The sequence below is a fragment of the Semicossyphus pulcher genome, unplaced genomic scaffold (assembly GCF_022749685.1).
Source record: "Semicossyphus pulcher isolate SPU_LCO1_2020_fin unplaced genomic scaffold, fSemPul1.0.p SCAF_5, whole genome shotgun sequence".
Lineage (NCBI taxonomy): Eukaryota > Metazoa > Chordata > Actinopteri > Labriformes > Labridae > Semicossyphus > Semicossyphus pulcher.
Genome location: NW_027211726.1, coordinates 16,762,493 through 16,787,500, shown reverse-complemented (window position 1 = coordinate 16,787,500; position 25,008 = coordinate 16,762,493). Strand labels below are relative to the sequence as shown.

At 43.7% G+C, this 25,008-nt stretch overlaps 1 protein-coding gene across 1 annotated transcript in view; it reads right to left on the bottom strand.

The window, feature by feature from the left end:
- Positions 1-23,983, bottom strand: part of clasp2 (cytoplasmic linker associated protein 2) — a 63,162-nt gene extending 39,179 nt beyond the window's left edge. Inside the window, exons 1-7 of the mRNA XM_069681021.1 lie at positions 23,091-23,983; positions 16,244-16,322; positions 13,540-13,643; positions 12,879-12,970; positions 10,299-10,374; positions 9,414-9,511; positions 4,737-4,807 (exon numbers count right to left, since the gene is read on the bottom strand). Of these exons, the coding sequence (XP_069537122.1) occupies positions 4,737-4,807; positions 9,414-9,511; positions 10,299-10,374; positions 12,879-12,970; positions 13,540-13,643; positions 16,244-16,322; positions 23,091-23,288 (718 nt within the window). The 5' untranslated portion in view covers positions 23,289-23,983. The remainder of the gene's footprint in view (positions 1-4,736; positions 4,808-9,413; positions 9,512-10,298; positions 10,375-12,878; positions 12,971-13,539; positions 13,644-16,243; positions 16,323-23,090) is intronic.
- Positions 23,984-25,008: the final 1,025 nt, after the last annotated feature.

Sequence of the window (25,008 nt, the reverse complement as noted above, 5' to 3'; positions counted from 1 at the left end):
ATTCGCTCCTCTCCCTCTGCTCTCTCCTTTGTTTTCTCCTCCACCTCCTCTACTCTCTCCGGTTTGTTCAATCTCTCTCTGTCTCTGTCATGATGAATCAGGGTGAGGCAGTGATAGGCACAGCGCTGTGACTCGCCTACTGCCAGAGATCTCTGTCAGCTTCCTCCCTCTAGCCATTGCCACCCACCCCTCCTCCCCTCTCTCCCTAAGCAACAGCTGCCTTAAACCCTTTAGAGCAAACCAGAGCTGGCCTCAAAGAGATGTGGGGCAAGGGCAAGTAGGAACAAATTTGTGTGTGCGTACACATCGTGTATTTTTAATGTGAGGTGTGAGTTTGTGGTCTGTTCTCAGAGGGAAAATTCTTGGAAGGTTCTTTGGGATGTTTAGAGACAACACAGCAGCTAATGCTAATCATACACTATCACTGACCTTCCAATCTACCTTTTGAGTTTCTCACAAACAAAACAGTTAACCAGTGTTTCTTGTTGGCCGCAGAAAAGAAGTGTAAGTAGCCAACATGGCGTCACCCATTGTTTTTTTGTAGCCAGACGCAACCATATTTGAAACGAGAGGGCCGATGTGCATTGCTACGGCTCTGTCCAGGTTGACAGGTAGCCACATGTCAATTATAGGGGCGGCTGTGGTTCAGTGGTAGGGTCGGTCGTCTCTCAATTTGAAGGTTGGGGGTTCGATCCCTGACTGCTACAGTCACATGTCGAAGTGTCTTTGGGCAAGACGCTTAACCCCAAACTGCTCCCAAAGCATCTGGTATGAATGGGCATAGATACTGAATGGAGATGGGCACTTAGGCCTTTGCCATCAGTGTGTGATTGTGAGTGTGAAAGGGTAAATGTGACATGTAGCGCAAAAGCGCTTTAAGTGGTCTGAAGAGTAGAAAAACATGATATAAGCACTGTCTATTTACCATAGGTAGCCAGTCCCTTAAGCGTACCGCGCTTTATCGGCAATTTAATCCAAATGGGACCATAACTTACTAAATGGACACCATGCTTTATTAAATACGACTTGAAACTAGCAATTGAGACTAGGGCTTGATGCTTCCTACTACTGCCCCAGTTATGACAGTCAGGGAAGTCGACTAAACCTTTGGAAACAGACGATGCTGACATTATAACCTGTTGCTATTTGAGACACAGAGGTGCCCTTGGACCAACCAAAATTGGGACACTGGACGCTGGAAACTTGCATTAGAAAAATGCAGCTTTAACGCACTTTGCATTAGCTTCACTTATGTCCACTTCTTTTATCCAGTCGGGTTGAGGTTCCAAGCAGAAGACAGGAACAAATTGGGAACACAAACAGACTAAAACATTATTTATATCTTCAGTAATGAAATATTGATTCAAGCTAATCTAAGAAACATGAGCTTAATCCTGCTTCTCAAGTGTGAAGATTTAATGCCTTGCTTTTATTTGTTTACTTTGATAGTGAACTAAACAAGGCTGTGACAAACTACTTTTCACCATCAATATATAACTCGATTAACTGTCTTAATGAATTAATCATGCGGCAGAAAGTGGTGGCAAATTATTGTGACACAAAGACGATGTCTTCATATAACTTCTGGGCTCTTTTGGTCACATGAAGAGGAAACTTTAAGTTCATTTCCTGTACTAAAAGACTGACTGACACATGATTTGCAAATTAATTGATAATGACATAAATCATTATGTGCAGCCCTTCAAGGCAGAGGTGCGACTACACCAAAGATGTAATGTTGTGTGACTCTGAGCAGCCAGCTGTGGCAGGAGAAGCTGCAGAAACGGGAAAGAAAGAAGCTTAAGTACACTCGAGGTGGCAGCCGAGGCCAGAGAGCGAGGCAGACAGCCAACATCATGTTCACCCTGGTGAGCATCTGTAGCCACCGCCGCTTCATGTTTACTCAGGGAGTTTGGATATGTGCTCAACATTTTATACTCGCCACTTAGAGATAAAAACATAATGAAAATACTTTGATTGGTTGAATGGGGTCACGACTGCTGCTGTAACAGTTTGAACCATTAAAGCCATTTAAACAGTGGGTAAGAAGCCTATTAGTGTCAGACTGTTGGGTGATTTATAAACTGCTTTCTAGGCTGCTTCTGGCATTTTTTCAGCGTCTCAGATTAGGAGGCGGATTGTGGATCAAGTGTTTTGCCTGCCTAATTCCACAAAAAGAAAGAAGGGCTAATCAATTGAGACAAACACGACGATAACTTCAGCACCACTGCAGGTTTAGTTGATTGATTACAGTTTTACGAGTTGATTATAAATAAATATACCATTATAAATCAGCCAATAGTCCCAAACATGATTGATCTGGATAATAACAAGCATTACTTTTAAAAGCTCAACGACACAATTGTGGACCCAAAACCACAATTTCCCCCAGAGAGGTCGGAGTTAAAAGCAACACTCCCTCCACACTGCCACCAGAGACAGCTTCATAGCAACTACACCCACTACACGCCCTGAGCTCCTCTCCACGTCTCTCCCTGTGTCCCTCTCTCCAAGTAAACAGACCGCAACAGCCGAGCAGGCACCAACCACCGCTGTCCCTGTTAGACACGTCGATACAGTGACAGGGCAGCCTGAAGATACTAACAGCAAATGACAGGCTCCGCTCGACATCAACAACAGACTGAGTGACCTCACAGGGAGCACGGCTTAAAGACTCACAGTTAAAATTAACATGACTAAGGATTACAGAGAGAGACTCAACCTTCAGGAAAAAAGTCAAAAAAGTTCTGTTGTTCAACAGGTAGCAACGTCGTTTGCCATGAATCCAAAATTATTCCAAATAGCAAAAGTGCTGTTCACTTTCACCTAAAAATCGTCCTCCCTTCGCCATCGTGCAAGCTAACCTCACAGTCGCCTCCTAATCCACACCAATTCATCTGAGGGTAGTTGACGGCTTGTTTAATTGGCGAACATACACTGTATAAAAAGATGGACGACATGACAGCTCCCTAAAAGTGAAGCCAAACCCTCTCTATCGCCCCCTGCTGACTGGCTGCAGTATAGGTCATAAAGCCCGCCTCCTCCATGTTAACAGATGGGACACGAGTCAAACTATAAAATCAAAATACACACATACATTTTCTCAAACATGGTTTTTGTTATTATAGTTAGTTCTCATCATGCTGATTTACGTTTAAGTGTTCATTTTTCTGACAAGTTTATTTCTATTTAGTTATTTGATGCTGTCAAAAGGATGATTGACAGCTCTGTTGACAAATACGGCTCCTGCAGCCGATCTGTTCCGGATTAGCAGAGTAGAGGAGGAACGGCGAGAGGAAACGAAACTAAAACAATCACTATGGTCATTTAAGTTTCGATATCTGTGAACGTCTGCTTCAGACCAACACAAGGAGCTGTTCTGCCGTTAAAGTCGAGGTGAAATGAAAAATGTCATTTTAATCCTTTTAGATCACATCCCCGGTAATATTGTGCATCTATTTGACAATATAGGCAAAAAAAATAAAGAAAATCAATTTCTTCGCATTCTTATATCAAAATAAGATAATTTTTTCTTCCTGTAAAAAAAAATATCCCGTGTGCTTACGTAGGCTAGAACCAACCAATTTCAACCAATCCATCTGCAACATTTAGCCGCAGAGCACCAAGAACGTATGGTCAGTTAGCTAGCTACTGTGCTGTGGAGAACGTCTGTCTACGCCCACTTATCAACGATCAAATCAAATCCCTCCAATGATATGTCCCGCGTGCACGTCCTGTTTCACTCGGAAATACATCACGATATGGAAGCTAGATACTCTCGAAATGCCGTTTCAGCTCGACTTTAAATATGTTGACATGCAGGATCTACGCTGTTTTTTTTAAAAAGTAAGTTAAGTGTGTGTTTTTGTTAGCAGAAGGCGGCTCCTACCGTCGATCTCTACTGCACAGCCCTGGCTCCAAATGACGTCACCAGGGCAAGATGGCAGCGCCCGTCACAGGGGATATTTTGGCTTCAAATTTGAACAATAAGAGTAGATGGAAACGCTTCCTCCATCTGTATACAGTCATTGGGCTGAATGGTGTGAATGCAGGGCCCAGGGCTTGATCAAATGTTTGCATGCTGAGAGTTAATGCATGGTAGATGGTCGGCCATCTTTTGCCGAATGTCTATCTTGATGTCAATATAAATACTTAAAACAATTAATTCTGAAGCTGACAGCTTATCCTACCAACTACAGCAAGAGACAACTTTGTGGTTTAATGATCAGGAAACATTTTCCACACAAAAACGTAGCCATAAATTCCAAAAAATGACAATCCCATCACATGAACATTTCCCCTTCTTGCATGGGTGTCAGTAAATCCCGGCTGCAGGGGGTAGCATTAACACCAATTTGACTTTCCATGGTCACAACACATGGCTGGATTCACAGCCCACTCTACTTCTGGAGCAGCAGCAGCCTTCAGCTCAGGTCTGGCTCAGCGGAAACCCACACAATCACAGACACACAAACACATACACACAGATTAAAGCATTAATCCTGTTATGTCCTCTTACAGGAGCAACAAACGGAGCACATGCAGATATTGACACACACAAGCACCCACCAATTATACACACACACACACACACACACACACACACACAGTCACTCTCCTTTCAAATACACACCCAATTTCTGACCACAATAAAATCTTCCCGACAACATGACTCAACGTGGCGGCTCTCAGAAGCCAAAACAAGTGTGGCAAAATAAATGAGAAAAGGCACTGACCGTGACTTGGGCTGAGAGCCATGTTGCCGGAATTCAAGGCTTCATCAAAACGAGCGAATAACGTCTGTAACCTGCGGAAAGAGAGAGAAAAAAGGAAGGTTAGATAAATACACAAGAAAGCAGAAAACAACTACGATTGGATGCGTTCAAATGAGACTGAATAAAGATCATTATCTTCATTAAAAGGCACACAACAGCCCAGCTTTGAGCGAGAGACGGGCAAGCTGCTGTGAATCTCAAGCGAAAGTATCATCAGCAGCAACATGTGGACAGACACCCCGCCTGTCAGTCTGCCTGTGGGTGAGTGGGTGTGTCTGTCATGCCTGTCACACTCATGAAGCTGCGGTAGGAGCACAGCAAGAGTCCTCCTGACACTGACACACACACAATCCCAAACCAGATCTGCTGTCATATCATGTTACGGTAAGAGCGCCTGCATGTTAATCACGCAGAGATCCATCCCAGACAGACATGTTTTACGCTACAATAACATCTTAGCACAGATCTATAACCTCATATGTCTCCCGCACACTGAGCAGTGTTGATGCACATGACTGGACTGACAAAAACACAACACGTCACCAACATAATTACCCCGTCCGGGCGGTATCATGCCCTAATGTCTCCTTGCAGAAAGGTGAGCCATGGATGTGAGCACACAAAAACCAGTCACACAGTCAGACACACCAACCTCCGTCTGTCTCTCTGTCTTGGCTGGGTGCCGGTCCACAACTGACAGACAGCTTAGCAGCTCCTGATAAGTGACGATTAGCGATGCAACGGGCTCCTCAGCCGTGCAGCATTTTCACGTGGTTCCCTTCTGTTCTGCATTAGCATATTAAATGTGCGTATTCGGTTCAGAAAGAGCCCAGTCTTCAGTCCTCAATGCTCATTTGCTTCAGTATTCCCCAGCGGACTGATTAATAGGTTGCTGCGTTGCTGTGCAACGTTGCAATAGCTCCCATGCTAGTGACACGCTCCGGTCCTCGGCTTCCCTCAGCTCTTTGTATCCAACATGGTGCAGTGGCTCCAAGAGGAAGGGAGGGAGGGAGGAAGACGGGAGGGAGGGAGGGCGTAGGAGAGAGAGAGAGAGAGGCAAACAGCAAGAGACCAAAGCATGCCACGGGCATATGACAAAGCACCACCTACTGTCGCACATACATACTGTACGCTAAGCTCACAGAGAGCCCCTGCTGGGAGATCTACACGCAGTACAAAGAGTTAAATCTCAGGCAGGGTCTCTGCGTGTGCATGTGTGTGTGACAGTTTGTGTGACAGGCAGCGAAGAGATTCAGTTACCCTTTACATAACCTCCCTCCCATACCCAGACACACACACATGTACACACACTCGTCAGAGGGGGAGGGGCTGTACAGCGAGCTGTAGACAGAAAACAAGGCTGCTCCTCCCCCCCTTTTTATCTCTCCTTCTCACCCCACTTTCCTATATCCTCCCTCCCTTTTATTCCTTTTTTACTCCCACCCCCCTCTTAATGTTTCTTAATTCCAGGATCACATCTCCTAAAAACCCAGCTCTCCCTCTGTGGCGAAGACAGATCGAGTGTCGTTGAAAAAGGGTCACCCGGATTCCAGCATCGATGACCTTCACCTCTCAGTTAGCTCATCTCTCTTTTAAAACACACAATGTGCACATCAGCCAGCAGTTGATGTGTTGAGACTGTTAATCCTTGTTGTTACTGTAAACAGAGGCTTAAGTTTACAACAGTACTTCCATATGCATCACCTTAAATACAACCCGTAGAGTTGTACTTCTAAGAGCACATCAGGAAGTCGTTGAAATGATGTTGAACGTTCAATAACAATACCCATTAAGTTAAACAGCCATCTGAACAGACACAAAGAAATATAGGTGGAGTCTGACCTGCATTTACTGCAGGACAACCTGGGTCAAACAGCCAGGTCAGATGGTTCACGGTGATCCATTCAGACTGGCTGCCAAAGCAGGTCTGACCCCTGTCACTGTCGGTCACACAGGACTCATGAGGTTCACTGTCGGGCGAGTGATCTCATCCGACACTGACTAACATACACGTTGTACATTTGCAAACTGACCACATGAACTGACCTGAAAGTGAAACTATTTCGCAATCCTGTTCTGAACATTTGGGACGCCGTTGAGGACAAAACTAAAATTGGCTGATAACACTCGTTTAACTGACACAGCCTGTAAACTACTTATTTGACCTTTATTTCTCAGCTGCACAATTCAGTCGCCTGCAGACAAAACAACCTGCACTGTACTTCAGATTCTAAGATGAGTGCATGTATCCTGCACATTTAAACTGGCTCATTTGAAGATTTCCTGCAAAGGTGGACTTAATGCACTTTATTGGTTTGGTCTATTCAATCCACACCAGCTCCGACCTGCGTTTGGTCACCTCTGTTGTCAGAAGCAGCTGTCCGTCTGTCAGCAGTCGGTCCTGCAGAGCTGAGGATAGCCACGGATCAAACGGACTTACTGACAGTAAAAATGTATTGAACAATAATAGTTTATAACTAGGCTACATAAACTTAAAGGAGCAGTTCACCCTTGGAAAAAGCCACTGTCAGTCAAAGCTGGTGTTCTCTGTAATCGATAGAAGCAATAATATTTGAAATTGGCGCCATAGCTGTGGAGAAAGTTGTACAAACAGCTTGTGGTTTCACCATTATACATTCCTACAACACCCAGCGTGCATTGCGCCCCTACCTCTGAAAGGAATGGCCCAGCGAGAGACCCTGGAGTGAAATGCTACCGTTTCAGCTGCAGGCGACGGCTCAGAGCGGTACAGAATCTGAAATACGACGAGAATACACTGGTAGATCGTCTAAAAAATCGTCAGGTCTACAGTCTACATTTCAAACCTGACGATTTTGAACGAGACATGACATCGGAGGCGGGCGTCCTAGAATGAGGAAGTGTAGTTTAGCGAGCTCCCTGGCCTCCGCTAGATACGTTTTACGTAGTCAGGTGGAGGATTTCCATGGCCCATTGGAGAGGCTGATAGCGTCCTTCAAAGGCACAGAGTGAAATTGCATTTTGTTTCTGCCATAATGGCATTAGCTCCCCATAATAGCATGATAGGACTGAGGTTGAAAATTGGCTAACTGGCCAATAAATCAGCTAATTTTTGTATATATTGATTTTACCTGCTGTGGGGTGGAGGGAAAGCCAGCAGTGAAACCGGCAGGCTCCCAGCTACACCAGAGGCTTTGATTAATCATCGAGAATAAGTTCCGAACAAATAAACAGCAGGGTGTTTATGAGAAATGAGCAGCTGTCTGTGAGATTTCAATTCATAAAGTGTGCAGGAGGAAATACATATACACTTGTAGCTTGGAGCTCCAGCGTGGCTTTATCTGTTCTGTGAGACGGGAGAGAGGCGGACGTCATAATCGCTTCTCATAACTCTTTCTTTGGAGAATTGGCGTTTAGATTGTCCTGACCTGCACGGTAAATGTAATCATACTCATTATTCACAGCCTGAAGGCCTACACCCAGTTATTTACATAAGCAGAGTAAACAACTCTGAATATGAACTAAATAAACACATTTTGTGTTTGATATTAAACTGTAGGCTTGGATTAAGTATCTGGCTCTTTCAAAATAAAAGCGTGAGAGACTACAGCTCAAAAAGGCTCTTGGAAAATTATATAATAGAGCAGGTGTCATACGCTGCTGTAATGCGGACATAACAAGCACTTCATGCAAACAAACCGTGTGGTGGAAAACACTCATTTAATATGAGTCCTGTGTGTTTAAAGGATATAATACAAGTTCTCTCCACCTGTGTCACAACACCAGCTTTCTCTTCATTATCTGATGCTAGCTTGACGTAGCTGATATGTGATCTGGTCAGCAAGACCCTGGCCGCAGTCCTGCATTCCACCCAGCAACCATATGCTAACACAAACACACCCACGACCCCCAACTAGCCATGATATGAGGTCGCCAATATTATTCATGCATTTGCTAATACATCAGATCATTATTCTTGCACACATATTTTAACAATACATCTTTAAAACAGTTAAAGCTTTAGTTTCTAAACACTGCATCAGTCAGACGTCGACATATAAGCTGAAGCTGACAGACGCACACCAGTCTGCTTAAATCCCACATATGCAGACAGTGTGTTTACACTGGAGACAAACAGGCTTAATATGCACAGCACATGACACATGGTCACAGCCAGCATTCACAGACGCAAGACTCATAGTGAGCAGTCAGCACACAACCCTGGCTGCTGCTTGGATCTCACACATGGGAGAAAGAGAGAGAGAGAGAGGGAGAGAGGGTCACTCTGTGCTTAGAATAACCCTCAACCCAGCACACGTAACCAGGACGACCAAAGAAGGACGAACCCCCTCAATGGCGCTCTTCAGATGACACAAACACACTAACACACACTTTCTCCAATTTTCCTCCAACTCTCTTACTCCACCCAACGCCTTTGTCCCCCCTCTGACCCCCCTCCCGCCCTCCTCCCCCGGTCAGTCAGCATTGTGCTCTGGATGAAAGTGCCTCTGTGTGCGTGAAGGGCAGGGTGGTGCATGGTGTGGCCTGGGACAGACTGAGTGCCAAGGCCACGGGACCCACAGACCCTCCACACAAATCAGCCCTGCTGTGCAGCACAGCAACACACACACACACACTAACAAATATAAAATAGCTCACCGTGCAGCAGGCAGTCCTCTCTTCCCCAGGTCTGCTCGGACCCTCTCTCCGACGTGACGATAAACATCCACCAATGTTGTTATTGAGGCCTCGCGTACCTACACACACAGCAGACGTTTTAACAGACCCACATAAACACACACACCCACACACTGAAGCGTCAACACTATACTCCTGCTAGTATAACATGCAGCAGTCTGTTTATTAAGATTATGGTTAATTTCCCTTTATAATTCCACACAGATTACACTGCTTCTCCTTGTCTGGGATTACCCAGATTAAAGGTTGCAAACACATTAAAAAAAATAATCCCTTCAGGGCCCATATTCATGCCTTCTAATGTCAGACTGCTGATTGGCTAATCATGTTGTGAGCTGTGTTCTGATTGGGTAGTTGGATGCTGTTGAAGGAATTCTCTGCAACCGAGGGTGGGCAGGCCTGTCGAGGAAGTTGATTGGTCGGGACAGCATGTGGGTAGATAATCATTGGGTAGGCTGAAGGAGCAGATTTCAGCTTTGGGGTGCAACTCCACAGGAAGTTAAACCGTCCTCTCTCTACCCCTCTCCCTCACATACTCAGCTAGTGCCGTTGTGTGGGTTAATGGTCGGGCTCTGGCGCTCATGATTCAGCAGTGAAGCTGGGTGGGGGGTCTCTAAAGAGCCCATCTCCTCACTAATAACAGTAATGATCACAGAGCTGCCGTACGATGCCTGCCAACACACTCTGGATGCTGAGAGCTAAACCACAGGCTGAGATACAGACTCAGTGACCTCTACCCACTCAGACTCACACACATGTATTCACACACAGATATTACAGTATAAATAGATACAAAGGCATGCTGATCATGTATCATATTGCTAAACCGCTGTGTCTTTTTCCTACCTGTGGGTTCTGGTCTCCAGTCAGAGTGCAGAGATGAGGGACGAGTTTGCTGAGACTCAGTTGCTGAGCTCCACACCTGAAGACACGAGAGGAAAAGGAAATGAAACAGCTGGTATTTATTCCTGATAATATAAAGCAGGTATAAAAGTCTTTGCAGTCAAATGAAAACCTTGGCCCTCATAGATATCACATTTTTCAGGGATGAGAAAAACATATTATTCTCAGGAGGGAAACTGTGAATTGTAAACAGGATTATTGACCAGCAAGATACACTGCATCCAACATATATGGCACACAAGACTCTAGTGTATACACACAACAACTTGAGAACACCAGATAACGACTAAAACATCTTCATGATGGGACAACACATAAATAAAACAAACTAAATAAAAAACACTGCAAGTAAATAAAAGACAAGGAAATTAGGAAACACACAAATGCACCTGAACGCACCACAATGTCCGAGACAAACAGCAGAGCAGGTTTTAACGTAACGTTACCACTGTCTGGTTCACAAGTGGTTCAGTCCACATCAATGACAGTTCACCGCACAGAGTAGCAGAGCAGCACTGGGGTTACACCGCCCTTTCCTCATGCTGCTCTCTGCTACTATCACTCTTCTCTGCTTCCAACACATTTAGTTTTGTAGTCATTTTCAGACTCTGTTAGTTATACACTCTGCCACGCCGTTGCTCCTGCGTTTATTCTATATGTTGTTTTCTGCAAAAACAGAAGAGCGCCGCCGCCGCCTGAACAAGGATCGCCCATTGCTATGTGTCACTTTTCACATCATCATATGCTAATGTGTTAGACATTGCCCAACCCTAGAACATGCTACTGATAAATGGCTAAATGGCTGGCATTAAAGGGCCAGTTCGCCGATTTACAACCTCAGTCCTATCATGCTATTATGGTAGGAAAAAAAAATGCAGTTTCGCTCTGTGCCTTTGGAGGACGCTATCTGCTTCTCCAATGGGCCCTGGAAAACCTCCATCAGATTACATAAAACGCGTCATCTGGCAGAGGCCAGGGAGCTCTCTAAACTACACTTCCTCAATCTAGGACGTCTGCCTCCAGTTTAGTTGAAAAAACCACATACTGTAAAGTGTAAACATTTGTGCCTTGACATGTGCCTTGAAAAGCTGTTTTCCCTCCCAGACATTCCACATTAATAACTGAGTCATGTCTCGTTCAAAACCGTCAGGTTTGAAATGTAGACCCAAAGGCAGTTTTTTAAAAAGATATTCTCGTCCTATTTCAGATTCTGTACCGCTCCGAGCCATTGCCTGCAGCGAAAACAGTCGTACTTCACTCCAGCGTTTCACGCTGGGCCGTTCCTTTCTGAGGGAGGGACGCAATGCACGCTGGGTGTTGTAGGAATGTAGAAACCACGAGCTGTTTGTACAACTTTCTCCACAGCTATGGCGCCAATTTCAAATATTATTGCTTCTATCGATTACAGAGAACACCAGCTTTGACTGACAGTGTTTTTTTCCAGGGGCGAACTGCTCCTTTAAGTCCACACCTAATATCTCCAATAATATTGTATTAGAATATTGCAAGATAAACACCACTATATCACTTTATAGCATTCTTCTGTTGTATTATGTATGACCTGAAGCCCTCCTGCATATCTTTAGGTATGTTGCATGTGTGACGCATTTCTTTGCTTACTGCTGGTTTATTTGCTTCTGCATTTTGTTTTAAATTTACAAGAAAATACAGTCAAAATGATGAAGATGGTTTCTTAAATTCCTTATGTCAGACCGATACTGCGTAGTTGCTCATACTGCACTGCATCCGACATACAGGTATAACAGTCACAGGAAAACTGAACATTACTGTGCAAAATTTCACTACTCAGGTCTACTTCAGTAAACACCTCAAGGTCGCAGATTAGCATTTGGCACAATGGTGTCACTTGCCATTAGCAAAAACCTGCTAAACTTAGCACTGCCATTCCAGCAGCCCTGATTTGTTGTGTGGAAAATACAATCCACTTAAACCTGCACAGATCTGAACTGTGGTCAAGTCGCTGTCCAACAAGGTGCAGCGACTAGTCATCTGACCGGTCGTACGTCTATAGATGGGTTTGTTTAACGGGTTAAAAAATACAGGTTCTCTATGACAGCAGTCATAGGGAGATGTTTGCTTAAAGACTGTAACCGTCACATGACGGAAGTAGTGGTGCCTCTCGTAGCACGTGTGCCACTTCTCCAGCTAAGAAGATTAATCCTGCAGACAGAGACCGTGTGTGTTTCTTGAACGAACAAATTGGGGCATGCTTGTGTGGAGCAGTAGTAACACATGGAAGAAAAATCTGCCACTCAACGTGCAGGACATTAATTAACCCAAGCTAAAGCTATATAGATAAAGACTGTGGACACCAGAAAATAGGAGGAGCTGGTTAATAGTTTGAGTACAATTTTTAATATAATATGTTGACATTTTGAATATATTGTAAGGAGTAACGATGACAGACAACACGCCTACATTTAATACCTTCTCAATTCACAGTGTGTCCTTTTACATTTCACTCTGGAGGTGACACAGATGAAGAAGAGGGAAGTTACTCACGTGCTTAATGTGGCACTGAGACAGAGGCAGATCCCCTCTCTGCTGCGGAAGTTCTTGTGTTTAAAACCAGGAAGTAGCTTTTCCCAAATGTACTGGATGAAGGAAGAGGGAGGAGAGATGAAGGAGAGAGAGAGACAAACAGAGTGTCAGCTGGAGCGAGCAGAGGCAGGTTCGCCCCGGGGTTTGAGGAGATTACAGAGTACAGAGTAGGTTACAATCTGTGGAGTTCATGTGGGTTTCGCGTAGATCACACAAAGCAGATTGGAGATACAGCACATGTAGTTCCTTTAATATCCAGAAGAGGGAGCCCAGAACACAGAGAGCCACTCAGCTGTGCTGATTATTTATTGATGTAGAGGCGACAGTGATTTGTCTGCTGCCTCTGATTTGTAACTTGATAGTGCATTCTTGCAAATAACTACCATTAATGACTCTTAATGACTCTACTAACAGCAACACAAAAACTACACAGTTTTTCAGTTATAAGCCTTTATCTACTCTCAGTGCCTGAACTTAAAAACAACAACAATCCTGAAACTACTTTAAGGAACAACCAATGTTTAATCTTGCGAAACAGCCAAATTATTACAGTCACTATGTACAGCCAAGGCCTCTTTTAAATATGTAAGTTAGTGTCTCTGTGTGTGTATGAGGATCTCACCATGGGCGAGGCAGTCTGCTCCATGCAGCGAAGGATAAGAGCTTGGCTGTTCTCCCTGACCTGGTCCTTCCCGTCGCCCAGCCGGTCCACCAAAGCTGGAAGAACTACACACGGAAAAAGAGGAGGACAAACAGAGAGAAAGACAGGATGGGTTAGTGATGAGAGTCAATTGCATGTGGGGAAAAAGGCAGTTCAATGTTCAGTATTTATATCAAGCACAGCAGAAATGAGGCCACACATGATGCTGAGTCTCTGCTGGATGAAAATGCCAAAGACAATAAAGACTGCCCCCAAGTGGAGTGCTTTTAAAAACACATAAATATACAAAGATAAGTTGAGTATGGGTTCCAGTCTGGGGGTGTGTGACAGCAAGAACAACATGTTTTAAAGTTATATCCCACCATCGACGCCGTGGCTCTGACATGACCGGGGGAAAGAGAGAGGACAGGAAATGAGAAATGGACCGTGACTAAAACAATGTCAAGATCATCAAACGCTTTCACGTCAGTTACACTTTATCTGCTCCAGTAACGCGGCCCATGTAACGCGGCAATGCTCGCATGTAAAGAGCCTTTAAATTCTGGCATCCCGGCAAAGTACGAGGCTTTTGGCAGCTACACGAATGTTTCAAACGGCTACTCTAATCCTCGACGAAATGAGAGTTAGCAGAAGGGCCCTCGGCTTTGAGAGTCAGCTCTAATATCAGATGAACTGTAATGTACTGATGTACTCCATGGCTTTTTATTTGAAGGGCTGCCCGTTTGTGGGTGCCAATATGAATGAATAATCTTCAGTGAAGGGTTTCGGTTTAGTCTGGTAATATTCCATATTTCTCGTACTTTAAAAAACCCATTAAAAGGACCAAAAGCAACATGATGTATTCATATCCAAAGTCTGGTATAGCTTATTCCTCTGTGCCATTAATGTCCAAAGCTATCTGAAACCATCCATGGCTGACATGTTTCTTCAATGTGAGCACAGCAGTGTTTTTTTGAGTCAATCCCACATACACTGTCCTGCTTTTAAAAACATCAATAGCTCTAAATTTGCAGCTTAAAAGAGCTATTCTTTTTCAATCTGTTTAGAGCAGTCGTTTACGATGTGTTTAGCAAGTATTTTCATACTAAAAATAAGATCTATTGTGCAGCTACGGTCAAAAAACACAAGTATTTTAAGACAAAATGTGAAATCTGCTGAATCTTTCTTTCTCTGCTTATTAAATGGAAACTTTCTGAGCAACACAAAACTCAAAACCGCCCTTTAAAATTCACGCAATGAGATAAACACACTCCTACCCACATTCCTAGTCTGAAACTTCAGCGAGAGCGGTGATGTCATCTGTCCTTTTCCTGTGCTCTGTGTGTGCGCGTGCGTTCATTATGTTACCATAACAGCTGGTTGCCTCGGTAACAGAGACAATACCCCTCAAACAGAAATATGACAGGGGGGGGGCATTGTTTTTCACAACGTCATCTGCTGTAGTAAGGATGGAAACACATGCACACACACACACACACACACTGACACTTTGCTTGTATGTGGCTGTTTGACTCTTTTTTTTCAAGCTGCTGGCCCAGCCAATCAAAGCGCTTAATTTGATCTATCTGACAGCAAATAAGAAAGTATTATGAGGTCAAAGTGCAGCCTCATGTGATCTGTATGTTTCACTTCCATTTGTCACCTCGCACACCTGCGAGTTACAGCACAAACAGGCGCACATATACAGAGTAACGGAAGCAGCCAGTGAGTCAGTCCTGTAGATCAATGCAATCACTCAGAAGGGAGGAAGATGAGATCATTGAGACTGTGTGTGTGTGTGTGTGTGTGTGTGTGTGTGTGTGGGCGGAGGGTGGGTACAGAAAGAAGGATGGAGAGAGAGAGGGAAGAGGAAAGGAGAGATGGACGTCGGATGGAGAGAGGGAGGGAGGATCCAGAGCCAGCAGTGGCTCAGAGATGTTTTTACCATCAATGTGAAACGCACACTTCCCCTGCACTCACACACACACAGAGCCGGGATGAAGCGCTGTCAGTGAAAGCGTGTGTGTGTGTGTGTGTGTGTGTGTGTGTGTGGTGGCAGACTTTGCACAGTATGACAGGTCCACTCATCCCAAAGCTGCACTGCAGGACTGAGTGCGTTTTCTGGGGACAGGAGCCCGTCTGGCTGACAAAGACAGCTGGTGACACCTTAAGCGGGCACACACACAAAGGGCCTGGCACTGACATAACACACACACACACACACACACTCACAGAGCATGAAATCTGATCCAGGATTCAGTGTATGAGGTCATATGAATGTGAGGTGTGGTTTTGGGGTGTAATAGACAGAGCTGTAGTACGGTAGACAATCCAGAGGCTAAATATAGAGAGTAAAGGATGTATAACACAGAGGAGAGAGGGGGAGGGGGGGTGCCAGGCTTCAGAACGGTGCCGCTGGTCCGTCTCAGAGGAACCACAAAGGGGAAGTGAGACACAGAACGAAAGGACATGTGCTAAAATGTTGAGTATAAACAACAATTTAAAAACATCACTCTTCATGTAACAGTACCGAGTGGTGCTGTTGAGTGCAGTAAAATTCATATAAAAATGGTCAGCTGAAAAAAATCCTCCGCCATATCAGATATCAGGAACTCTTCCCACCTTTTTCCTCACAATCACAGTCAAAAGAAAATGCAGTGTGGATGGGATCGGTTAGATATCTCACCTGTGCCAAGGTATCCCTTGAAGCGCTCTCCCATGCGGTCCACAAACGCACCACAGATCTCTATCCCCAACAACGCCACCTGCAAAACACAGCATGAGACAGAGGCAAAAGTTATAGTAGGTCATACATATAATAAAACACAATATACAATAAAACCATTATGCATGCTTTCAGGTAAATGACATCCAGCAGCAGCTTCTTGCACTTGAGAAACTTCAAGCGTTGCAGATGTTTTAGCAAAATCGTGAGTCTAATCTTGGTGCTGCTAAGATTCTAAAAATGCTGATTCACCCTGTCTGCTGAGTTTTGCTGACACTGCAAACACCCGAGACTGTGGAAGGTAATTTTTTTTATGTTCAAGGAATTAAAGCCGCTGCTTGACACTCTTTCAAGATGCGGACGAGTCTGTCCGCAAACAGCCTTTGAAGTGATTTGAGTTCCCAAAACTGTGACATCAGGATGAGCCAGGATGAGACACTGACACACACACAGTGCCAAACTGAGACCTGTCATAGATTATTAAAGTTGACTTTACCACAGCAACAATGTAAAAACAGGAAGAGACCAGTCTGTGCCACTTGAAGAGTCGTATTGGGGGAAAAAACGGAAGTAGTGAAAAATAGCGTTTTTTTGCCCACAACCTCAATTTCAGAGCGCTCTTCAGCGCCGCTTAGTGTTGCCAGGTTACGAAAGTTGTCTGGCGGCCCTTCCCCTTCCTTTGGTGGTGACCATTGAGTCTGTTTTAAAAGGCTCTGTATGGAGTGCTGGTTTAGCTCAGTTAGTAGAGCAGGCGCCCCATATAGAGAGGCTATAAAGTCCTCGTTGCAATGATCGCAGGTTCGACTCCCGGTCTGCCAGTCACTTGGTGACATGTCGTCCACTCTCTCCTCTCAACATTTCCTGTCTATCTTTAGCTGTCCTATCAATTAAAGGTAAACAGCCCCAAAAATAATCTTAAATAAAAGAATAATATTTGCTTTTATTCAGATACAATTTTACAAAGAAAACAAAAACAATGTAAAGGAAGTATGTCCTGGCATTAGCAGCAGCTCTACACCAGGTGGATTACTTTTTCCTCCAACATTTTTGTTTACAAAGTTGATATCACAAATCACCCCTTCTAGATTTTGATTGGTCGGTGAGGGAGAAGTGACACTGACGAGCGCAGCGGTGTTCCAAAAGCTGAACTATTTTCAAGTAAGACTGACGCTGAGGGCATTTTTGAACTGCATGGGTTTGACTGGAAAACAGGTGCTCCGGACACAGGCCCTTATGGTGGTAATTAAAGGGCCAGTTCAGCAATGTTCAACCTCAGTCCTATCATGCTATTATGGGGAGCTAATACCATTATGGTAGAAAAAAGGCAATTTCGCTCTACCTTTGGAGGACACTATCCGCTTCTTCAATGGGCCCTGGAAAACACATCATCTGGTGGAGGCCAGGGAGCTTGCTTAACTACACGTCCTTCCTTTCTCCACAGCTGTGGCACCAATTTCATATATTATTGCTTCTATCAATTACAGAGAACACCAGCTTTGACTGACAGTTGCTTTTTCTAGGGGTGAATGGATCCTTTAAGTGACAGAGAGCGGCAGACTGACTGAGCAGCACTGTACGGTAATATTCACATCTGACTACTTTTCTATCCACCCGATAAGTTTGCTTAAACTTTGAATCCACAAATAAAAAACTGGAATGGAAATGCCAGAATTGTAAACAATCCTTAAAACAGCAACCTCCAGGTTTTAGGAGCTAGGAAAATATAACTACACTTGAGTGTCACAATATGTTTTTTTGATCCTGTATTGTCATTTTAAAACTATATATTTTTAATTCATTGATATATGCAATGTTTGTTTTTACTGAAAATGTCAAATGTCAAAGTTGTGCTTTGATGTTAGATGTTGCAGAACATGTGAAAAATACAAAAGGCAAATCCCACTCTTCCAATTGCGTTAAAACTTCACATATTTTTGGTTAGTTTGTTCTGTACTCCATAAAAACAAACCAGCAAAAGTCACATTTCCCCTTGCTAACCGTGCCTAGATATTGCAACATATTGACTTGCAACCGCTGTTTCAAGATATGAATCATACCACCAGATTCAAATCAAGACATAGTCGTCACTATTAGTCAGACTTTTCAGTTATTTTGCTATAAAAACTTTCTTTAAAAAGGTGCTTGGCTGTTACTGAAAATGTTTGTATGGATAAAGAGGCGACGCTCTAGTAAACAGTTAGAATACAGTTAAAGAATCTGACAGTAACTAACAGCTGTGGCACTTATGTAACACTTTGTTGTGCCCTCTTTATACCATCTGCATAACATAAGATAATGGAAACACATTCATTTAGACTGTTTCAGACATTTGGTGAAAGTATAATTACTTTAGGAGATTGACGACGTAAGCCAAAGGTAGAATATAGTTGAGGATATGTAAAGGTGACTTTGCGTTCACATTGTCATCCCTCTTTTCTTCTATCATAGCGATCTGGCTCTGTCATAAAGAAAAATAAGCTGTCTCGTAGGGGGAAGGTAGAGTGGATTTTTGTCTGGTGGTAAAGTTGAGTTTTCCACTGTGTTTCTGATTAGGATCACATCCCACACTGCGCTGTGCTCCTGGAATGCTTGTTTTGGCAGAGCGGCTGTAACACTGAACAGTCCAAAGAGAAAATCCATTAAAACACTAAACTGCATACTCCTCTGTCCTGATGACTGCAGGTTTTTCCCTATTTTAGTCAAAGGGAGAGCGGAGCACAGAAATAAAAGGGGGAGTACAGAGATGAAGGCCAAGTAATACCAGAGAAAACAGACATCACCTGGAGAAGAAACAAGAGCTGGGGGTCATGATGACTCCCCCATACTGACCTAATTTAGGGGGAGGAAAAAACAGCAGGAGAAAAAGAAACAGTACATGAAGAAAACAGCCGTGAGGCCTCCCCCCTCCCCCTCCTCCACCCAGCACCCCAACAAGCTTGGCACCCACAGCCATATGGCATCTTTTCTTGGAGAGAGGAGGAGATACGGGACAAGAAAGGGAAGGGATAAACTATCTTTGACAATTGGAGGAGGAGGAGAAGTTTTCTACATGAGAAAAAGTCCGACTTAGCGTAAAAATAAGATTAAAAAAGAGCAACTGGACACTAAGGCATCACTCAAACTACTTAAAAAAAGGCACATGGACGAAGCTGTGTCCCAAAGGATAAGTCTGACACACACTATTGCACGTCTACACTGCAAGCCTCATGACATCAGTGCGGCTGAGGTATGCAGAAGAAGAAGAAAAAAAGCAGTAAATATTGACCTCAGTATGAATGGCTCTTTGTGACGACAGGACGGTGCGTATGGTGGCTCAGCCTGCTAATTGGCATACCATGTACAGGTATTACTCTGGATTCTAGGGAGGCTTAAAGTGAGACTTGGACAGAAAAACATGGCCCCAGACTCTCACAGCTTAAGTGGGGAAAAATGTGCAGAGGCCGATACCCAAAAGCGCTAACCATTCCCTGGTTTCGTCATTTACTCCTTCAATTTGATGCTTTTATGACTCTAAATAATATTAAACATATAAACATTAAGTGCTCTATAATAACATCATAGGTGAGCTTCCTGATGGCTTAGTGATTGGAGTCCTGTGTAAGTTCAAATCCCCGCTCAAGCTGTGTGGCTAAATATATTCCCACTTTCATCTCTGCGGTCACTGTGCTGTTGGTAGGCAGAAGGCTGTAACAGTGGATTTTATTGCTGTATGAAAATGTGCTTTGTTTTATGCTGTGCCAAATTACATTAGGCTATTTAATTGCCATATAAGCCCTATTGATATAACAGGACCCCTGTTGACGATAATGGCAACCAATGAAAAACACATACCATACTTAGAGTAATTTTAACCGCAATGCAATAAAACTCTGTTGTTCTACTGAATAACTGATTAGAATGGCATCCAGAAACGTCTAAAATATTAAATCAACACTCGCTGGAAGGTTTGCAGTAGATACAATTAGATTACACTTTAATGTCTCCCTTAAGAGAATCTCTGTCATGTGAGCTCAATGTATAAAAGTGTGCCTGTTCAGGGCAGCCTGGTAGCAGTAATAACGACCTGAAGATATAAGGCAACTTGCAATGTGCGCTAGGGCTGAACGATTTCCAAAATATCTAATTGCGATTATTTTGACTTATAGTGCGATTTTGACATGATTTGCGATATTAAATTGAACGATTATTTTACAAAATGTTTCTAATTTTCATTGAAAAACATGAAAAATTATTATGGTGAGTTTTCTGCAGGGATCTTTATATATATATTGCAAAGACAATATGACATGAGATTAAAAAACGAAGATAAAAATGTGCATATCAACTTTAACTTAGAGTTCCTATGTCTTTCTGTTGTTGTGCATGTTTTATACCAGGGGTGGGAAAAAAATTTCTCTGCAGCAATATATTGTCGTCCTGACTCGTGCAGTGCAATTATCAATAGGCTGCCGTCAAATATCAATATTCTAATTTACAAATGTACGACGCTCTAAACAGATTTCCCTGCATTTTGACTCACTGCATCATGACTTCATGACTCCTCGCGGTTGCGCTTATGACATGAATGAGGGTAACGTGGACGCAAATTAATTGGCTGAAGAAGAAGTGACGTATCAGAATCGCTGTATCGTGATATTATCGTTATCGTGGGCCACGTATCGTGAGTTACCATGTGACTCCCTACCCTATTGTTCACAGTAACTGTTTTTCTGTTTTTTCTAACACCCCGTCTCTACTGAACCCAAATAATGAAAAATATCTTGAAAATATCAGTAATAAGTGCTGTCCTTTGTTCCCTAAAAGCTCTTTGTAAACCATATTATCCTGCTTCTCTCTCCTTCCTCGGCCTTCATGCTGGCAAACCTTGCAGTCGCTACAAGTTTACACAAATTAAGCTAGCTGCCAGCTGGGGCTTCATCAGGTAGCCGAAATGGTGTGAAAGCATTGATGCAAGGCTTAATATGACAGGTGCTAGCAGAGTGTGAATGCATGGCATCCTTAAATAAAGGAGCTGTTCTTAAACACTGCGTTTCAGGCAGTCAGTTTACTGTGTTTACTGTGTGTGTTCATGTCTCAATGAGAAGGAAAGTATGTCTTATTATGCAACCCTAGTAATCATCCTCTATCAGTCCAGGCAGTGTCCAGTCATCCGGCCCTTTTTTCCCATAACTGCAGCATACAATATTAAAGCCCTCTGTTCACATACACGCTGAGGCCTCTGTGATTTTGTGAGTGCAAAGCGAATGAAGTGAATCTGCTCTTCTACCTATTTAAAGAGGAAAGAAAGACGAGGCTGAAGTGACTCACTGTCAGAAAAAAGACCCAGACAAGAACACACAAAGGAAATAGAGATGAAGAGAGCTTCAGACGGAATAAAAAAAGGGTTTCATCCGGTCAAAAAAGAGGAACTTGGCTGCGACGGTCGCCTTATCTGAACATTTTATGTATTTATGAGTCGTGACTTGTGTTTTCCGTTCACCTGCCCCTACCCCATTCATCACTGCAGTTCTCGATTTCCCCTCTTACTCCTTCATTCAGTGCCTCTTGTCAAGTCTGTATCATCCCTCCATTCTTCCATCTCTGCGCTGACTCAGCATCTTTCTCACAGCTGAGTCCTCCGTCCTTCGGCTCGACAGGGAGCAAATCAGCATCACTAAAAGCCTGCTATGTGAGGGCCTCTGGGGGGTCACAACTCGCTCGCTCATCACTGCCAGACACTTATCTGAGCTCAAGTTACTGTATGTGTCACCCACATTAAAGAACAGATCTGAACCAAAAGGGAGATGTTAGCTCGTTACAGCAAGTGGGCTTGTAGCAACGAAATGGGTTCACAAGTTGAATTTGAAAGATTATGAAAACAAATTAAAGGGAACATTTTCTGACACTAGAAAGAAAAACAAGGAAAGGATGCTTTCCATACGCTCAACACATAACTGAATCCTGCATATCAGTGCAAAAGGAGAGTTGGGAGTCCAATTTTAGCAAGCGATGAGAGATTTCAGGCTGTTTTGACTGGTTGTCTGGATTGGCTTGATAGCTTGGCAAAAATGTCACATTCCAGCGTTTCTGTGAAAGGCACAGAGTGCAAACAGGGCCACTATATAAAAAAAGCATCAAGCAGAAGGCTGGAGAGGCAACAGTAGAGAATGAGACAGTGTATGTGTCTCTGTGTGAAGGAGTAAAATGAGAGAGAAGGATAGATGAAGAGAAAGCATACAGTAGGTCATAACAATGAGTCCTCTAACCCCTCCCCCATCACATCCAGTCCTCCAAAGTAGTCTACAGTCCTTCTCACAATGGGTCCTCTTAATACAGACAAAGTGGCAGCCAAAACAACAATATAAACCACTGAAATGTCCTGTAAATGTCTCACTCTGTCACTGCTAGATTTAAAAATGCATGCCTGTTGTGATCCAGAAAAAGACTAGAAGGTTGCCAAAGAGCAACACAAAGCCTCAGCTGTTTCTAGATTTATTAGATGCACTGTGTGAGAAGCTAATGAAATGGTGTATTATATGGCGTATCCGAGGTTAGATGAGCGTATGGGTTGCCAGTTTGATTAACTTTGGCTTAAATGTCCTCTTTATATCTCTAAGCTAGTGACAGCTCGTGTAACATGTCTAGCCTCTGTTGAAGTTCTCGCATTGAAACCAACCTCTTGGCAAATAACATCACATTTCCATCACTCCCCTCTCTCCTCCAGCTCTCGGGGTAAACTAGTGGAAAATAATTCATGAACAGGCCGAAAGGGTGACTGCTGCAGTGACACCGCGATACCCTCCAACGATGACTGGCCAATATCTCTCACCTTGAAATTGCTGGCGTTTACCCATCCCGTCAGCTCGTCCACAGTCTTGTCCAGCCGGGGTTTGTCCTGCTCCACGTCCGGGGAGCGCTGCGGGTCGTTCAGGTAGTCAATGAGATCCTGGCCGACCTGCAACCTGCGGGTAACGTCTTTCTGCACTACCTGCTGGTAAAAATAGTCCATGTTGTCATGTTCCTCCATTGGGCACTCAGTGCCGTGTGGCCAGCCACTGAAGCCGGCTGAAGACAGGAGACCGTGGTGGGCAGGACGGAGTCAGAAAAGGATTTTATCTGTAGTCCCGTGGAGGGGCAGAGAGATTGTGCGGTTTGGACTAAGTCTAATTGATGTTTGTTCATCAACATGCACTCCCTTGTAAAAAATTACAGATCAATTTAACACACAAATCATCCCTCTGCCTGGATAAAAAGCTAAACTTTGCAACGTTATGACAAAGACGTAGCTCGCTAGCTTCCCTGTTATAAAACGTTAGCTTCGAATTTTAACTTAAAACTTCGAGAAAGTTCGGGAAACATGTAATAGTAGTGTAACCCGCATCAACACAAGCCAGAAACTCTGGTCGGCTATCTGTTATGCTAACAAAAACAGCAAGGAGCTAGTTAGCACAGCGACCCAAACAAGGATAGACAGCTTCACATCAGCTAGCTCAGCGAGCTAACGTTAGCTCTCCGCAGGCCTGGCGCCCGGCTCCACTCCGCTCTTCTATTCCATGACCACAGGATGGAAAGTCTGCTGAGCTACAGCTCCAGACTCATCCAGCAGTAAAGTTGTACCAAACTTCCACAATAAGGGCTCAGCTCCAGTCCCGCGGTAACTGGTTGTCTTTAATCCAGGAATAATCGCCGCTACCGTTAAACCAGTTACAAGGCGCAAAAAGCTTGCGCGCTGCCGGGGACTGCAGTTTCTCAGGGGGCGCAACCGATCAACGATCAGGCCGATGGGTCTTCGGGCACCGCACAGCTATCCAGCACAATGCCTGATGTAAAATGTAAAATCATCAAGTGTAATGTAGACCACATATATGCTTAAATTGAGCGATAAATAATAATTACGCAGAAAAATTATACTCTCTGCCATTACGCATGGCTACGTAACATAATGTGTATTTTATTTAACGGTCATGAACCAAACGCACCGTTGGTGTGGGTGTGTCTGCCGTCTACACGGCTCTTGGGCGACATCTAGGGGTTTTTGTTGCGAAGTGGCCTGTATTTAGTTTGCCGCAGTTTACTCTGAAGGACAGACAAAATCTCACACCGGAGAGACAAAGCACATTTACTATTAGTCACTTTTATTTATTCATTTGTTTATTTTTTTCATTTATTTCTTTATTTTCTTAAACATAAAATTGTTAAAACAGCTGTCAAAGAGAGGGCATTAGTATCACAGCCGGTCAAGTCAGCTTTATATCCGAGTCCATCTGAGTCGTTCTTCATCTTTCTGTCTGCTCTTCTTGTTTCAGTCCCATCCAGAGTCCTGCCAGTCTCCCCTGTCTTTGAGCACTTGGCAACTACACATCACTTGCCAGTCTCTTGTTAAGCACAATGCAGCGAGCGACATAATCGTATTTTCAGTGCTTTGAATAGTTATATTTCATGCCCCATACATGTCTTTCTCTGCATAACAAAATCCTCCTGATTTGAAGGACTGTGTGTATAGAGTGAAATAAACTGTTGGTTCTGGGGCTTTCCATTCATTGAATGTGACCTTCCTGTTGTCAGGTTGTTTTTTCAGGGCTGAGTGAGTGGGAATTTGGTGACGATCAATTAAAAACAATATAGATTCTCAGATCTCACAAGACCTCCTTAAAATGGTATTAATAAGTACTCCGTATGTGCTGCTTGGGGCATTGAGCAAGTGGAGAATATTGAGCCCTGAAAATTCATAATATCCTACATCAACT